This window comes from Apium graveolens, chromosome 3, assembly GCF_009905375.1.
Source record: "Apium graveolens cultivar Ventura chromosome 3, ASM990537v1, whole genome shotgun sequence".
Lineage (NCBI taxonomy): Eukaryota > Viridiplantae > Streptophyta > Magnoliopsida > Apiales > Apiaceae > Apium > Apium graveolens.
This window is the reverse complement of record NC_133649.1, coordinates 62,896,929-62,901,609: the sequence shown is the minus strand read 5'-3', so window position 1 is coordinate 62,901,609 and position 4,681 is coordinate 62,896,929. Positions and strand designations below refer to the sequence as shown.

The window sequence follows — 4,681 nt, the reverse complement described above, 5'->3', positions numbered from 1 at the left end:
TTTCATTTGTTTTAACAACTGTAAAGCTACTTCGAATGACAGTAATAGACTATACAACCCACTGATAAAAGTAATTCAAACACGCAATGGACTATTAAGGACAATCTTATTTTGCTTTCAATCTTTATTCACGCTCTACAATTGTTACATAATGACATTTCAGTTTTCTTACTTTCACTACAACGAGTAGTCATTTCAAAATAATTGAAGATAATAGCATGTGAAAATATGACAACTCAAAGTCTTTATTAAAGGATGATAAGATTTCAGTGGTTGTTGGATGACATATTAATATTATATTTGTCATTGAGTATACGGTAAGAATGCAAAATAACCTTTAAGTTGTACCACTATAAGGCTCATTTTTCCCTATTCATAACTTTAAACCATATGTTCCAACTGTAGGCATCTTCTATTACACATAAAATGGATAAGGGCAAAGGGCATGCAATGCCTACTCATGCTAAGAGAGGTATGCGTCAACTAAGTTTAGCTGAATCCGTTGAACGTGGAAGGAAAAAGAAAGAATCCAAAATCGCGAAGAAATCGTATGGTAAGGTTAATCACAAAATATTGGACGAAATAAAAGCTGATAAAATGAAGATTGAAAGGGCCTATAACGATATGTCCCAAATGGAGGAGGAACGTATCCGTCAGGTGGATGAGGGTTATAAAAAATATGACATAATGGAAATCAACCTTATCGAACAAAACGATAACTTAATATCAAGGTACGTTGTGGCTCATCAGCAACACCTAGAGATGAAGGCTGGGGATGAAGAGTCCGGTGAAGAGTCTGATGAATATGTTGTTAACCTTGCTGATTTTTAGCAAACAATGTAATTTCTTTGCCTCATTGTAATAGTTTTTTCCCTCAATTATCTTCTTCTTGTCCATCACTGCATTAAACACCCCATGTGCGAATCTCATCGAAAATAAGATAAGTTCAAACAAGTATTGTGTGTTTTCAAAGGTAATGCACATGTAATAATTCAGAACTTTAGTCACGTGCAAATGTTTTAAATGATTTGAAAACTCAAACTATTAAATTCACCTTCTTCATTATTGCCCTAGTTCAAAGTTTAAAGTTTTACCAGTTCATTTTTTGGCCTATAAATATCTGCGGACCTATAAGTCATCATCTCAACTTCACCCCTCTCCACTTTAACATTCTCCACATTTTTAGATTCATACACTGAGGTCATGGACAAGGGCAAGGGACACGCAAGCTCGGAAATGCGTAACAACGGGGAAGTTAATTGGTATAAATGGACCGAATCTCAGGCACCTACTGAATCTCACAGAGCAAAAATCAGTGAGGTCAAATAATTTATCCGAAGAATGTGAGCTATACGAGCTGCACAAGGATTCGCCGTCCGTGATAATGAACAGTTTATTGGGTACGGGGAAATGCACTTCGAGTTTATGAAATCATCGATCCGGTACGAAGATAACATTAATAAGAATTTCAACACTGGTAACATTTCAAAGGAAGAATATGATTATGAATTAAAAGAAATGTGTCGATACTACCACTTCATGGAGGACGAGCTTGAGATGAGGAAAAGGGAGGCCGAGGATATAGTCGCAAGGTGTAGGAGTGAAAAGATACGTGAAGAGGAACAACAGTGGGATAAGAAATATGCTAAGTATATTGTCAAACTTGGGGATTTTTCTCAAGCCCACGATGATGTTGGTATGGCTACAAACATCTGTTATAGCACTCACGGCCCCGACCCGTGGCCACCGCGTCAAACTCGGTCGAGTAGGCACGCATCAACCCACAAAAATGGGGAGGGAGGTCATAAGCATACCTCCCCTCACATTCAAAGGGAATAGGAAGAAAATTATGAAAAAGCTAACGAGATTGAAGATCACGAATTTGATCATTACGTTGTTAATCTTGCGGATGACTAAAGAATTTGAGAGTTCTTTCATTATCTCTTTTTCAGTTGCAATGTACTTCCTACTTTATCATTTTCATTATCCACTTTCCGTTACAACGTACTTTTAAATTCTTTATCCCTCATGACACCCTTTCTCGAGTTTCAAATTAAAAACTAAAATGTAACATATACAAATTTTTTGCCAATTACGCCCAAACATGATCTCACTTACAATTAAGCACTCGCCGCTTAATACACCATTTTCGAATATACAAAAGTGTTAGTGATATTAGTTTTTAATAAAAAAAACTCCAAATGTTTATTTATTATTTAATCATACAGACTCCAAATGTTTTTACATACCTACAAAATGGACCTAAACAAATTTCTTGTTATTTAAATATGTCGTGCACAAATTTACAATGTCGTGACAATTACGCACTCGTCGCTCAAGACACCATTTTAGAAGCTACAAAAGTGTTGGCCATATAAATTTTTAATTCAAAATTTAAATTTTCCCAAAATATAGGTTTACATTACAACACAACAAAAAAATTTGGATCCCAAAAAAAGTACGGTTATTTACATACGCACGTGCCAAAACATGCACTCACCTAAAAATTATACACTCACATTGCACGACACCCTTTTCGGAGCTAGAAAAATCTTATTTGTATGGTTTTTTATTTAAATTAAAAAATACGCACATAAATTAGGTTTACATTACAAGCCAACAAAAAAAATTACTAAAAACATTTCCCATTTTTTTAATATGGGAGTCCAAAAATAGCCCTTTATCTAATTTTATTTCGTTCAAAAACACATTAACACAACTTCATCACGGGGAAAAAGAGAAAAAAAAAATTAAAAAGACCCCAGAATGCCACTTGTTATGGGTGTCAGTTGTAGAATCCCAGAAGTACAGGCGTTCTGTACCATAAATGGAATTTTTTTAACATATGTACCAAAAAAATGACTTCTCCATCCTAATATACCATAAAAGTGACGGAGCCAAGAAAGAGTGGGGAAAATAGACTCGTCTCGTTATTCTAAGCTTATCTCACTTTACTCCTATTACTAACACTTCCTTTGAAAAACTTCTTGACTATCCAATCTCAATGGATACATTTCACTCTTTCGCTTTAGTTCTTGTTCTCTCCATTTCATTCACCGGCATCTTCCGACAACCATTTGCTTATGTGAATGCAGATACCGATTTGATTCAAAGAACATGCAAAACCACCAAGTACTATGATCCCTGTCTATCCTCTCTCAAATCAGACTCCACGAGTCCAGTTGCCAATACAAAAGGATTAGCAGTTATCATGGACAGAATCGGAATGGCAAATGCAACTTCTACAAATTCTTACTTGACCTCCCAACTATTCCCACCAAAAACTACCAACAGTTATGATGCTTTAAAGAAAAGAGTCCTCAAGGAATGTGCAGAAAAGTATTCATATGTTGGGGAAGCTCTGAAATCTACACTTCAAAATCTGAAAGATGAGTTATATGATTATGCGAATATGAATGTAATGGCAGCTGCTGATTATCCAAATGTTTATCACAATGCATTCAAGCGATACCCCAATCTGGTTTATCCTAAACAGCTTGCACTAAGAGAGAATAGTTTTAAGCATATTTGTGATGTAGTTTTAAGAATTATTGATGCGCTTAATTGGTAATTTATATCTTCCTCCTCCATCAGTGTCTATTGAATGTAGGAAAACAATAATTATTTTTTCCTCTACCTGTGATATAATAATGTTAATTGTGTGCGTGCCAAGTTAAATACATAATGTTGTTTTGATGATTAACATGCTTCTATAAGTATATGTGGTTCAGTATTGCGTCTTTACTGTGGTCAAATATACCTACCATCATATTTCATCAGGTACTTCTATTATTACCGTAACAAGTGTAATTTATGTAATATAAACGCCAAAATAGATTACCAAGTTACGAAGAAGATGAAATGAAACTTCATTGTTGAACTCAAGCAATGTTGTAAAATTGTACAAACTAACTCTTCAAGCTAAACTCTATTCTATTTCTATTCTGTATCTAATCATATATGAGAGTATTTATCTATATACATAATAAGTTAGTTATGGAATGAGGTGGCAGATTGATGAGCTGGAAGTGAGTGAGCATGAGTCTGTTGTTTGGCTCTTTATAGGATGTATTTTAATACCCTCCTCAAATTGGAATGGGGTGCATACATTCCTAACTTGGATAACAGTTTTGTAAAGTGTGGTGAAGGAACAATCTTAGTGAGAACGTCTGCTAGCTGGTGCTTGGTAGGAAGATAAGATAGTTGCAAGAGACCTTCCATTACTTTATCACGCGTGAAATGACAATCGATCTCCATATGCTTGATTCGATCGTGGAAAATGGAATTTTTGGCTATATACAAAGCATACTGATTGTCACAATGTAAAGTAACTGGTTTAAGGTTGGTGACCCCCATTTCTTCTAACAAGCGAACTAGCCAAGTGACCTCAGATGCTGCAGCAACCATGGCTATGTATTCAGCTTCTGAAGAAGATCGTGAAATGGTGTTTTGTTTCTTTGATTTCCAGGAAACAGGGGACTGACCTAATAGAAGTAAATAGCCAGTGATAGAGCGTCTAGTATCTGGGCAAGTAGCCCAATCAGAATCAGAAAAAGCTTGCACTGTTAACTCATCTGTAGCTTTGAGTAATATACCTTGATCTAATGTATGAAACACATAACGAAGAATATGATAGAGAGCATCCAGATGACTAGTTCGTGGTTGATGTAAGAACTGAGAT

The 4,681-nt window shown here is 35.4% G+C and overlaps 1 protein-coding gene across 1 annotated transcript; it reads left to right on the top strand.

The window, feature by feature from the left end:
* The first annotated feature begins 2,905 nt into the window (after positions 1-2,905).
* Positions 2,906-3,692, top strand: LOC141710739 (cell wall / vacuolar inhibitor of fructosidase 2-like). Its single transcript, XM_074513274.1, has one exon. It carries the CDS (start codon positions 3,005-3,007, stop codon positions 3,569-3,571), a length of 567 nt encoding a protein of 188 aa, XP_074369375.1. The 5' UTR covers positions 2,906-3,004; the 3' UTR covers positions 3,572-3,692.
* Positions 3,693-4,681: the final 989 nt, after the last annotated feature.

Coding starts and splice junctions, on each gene's coding strand:
- LOC141710739 (XM_074513274.1), top strand. CDS start 3,005: ATGGATACATTTCACTCTTTCGCTTTAGTTCTTGTTCTCTCCATTTCA.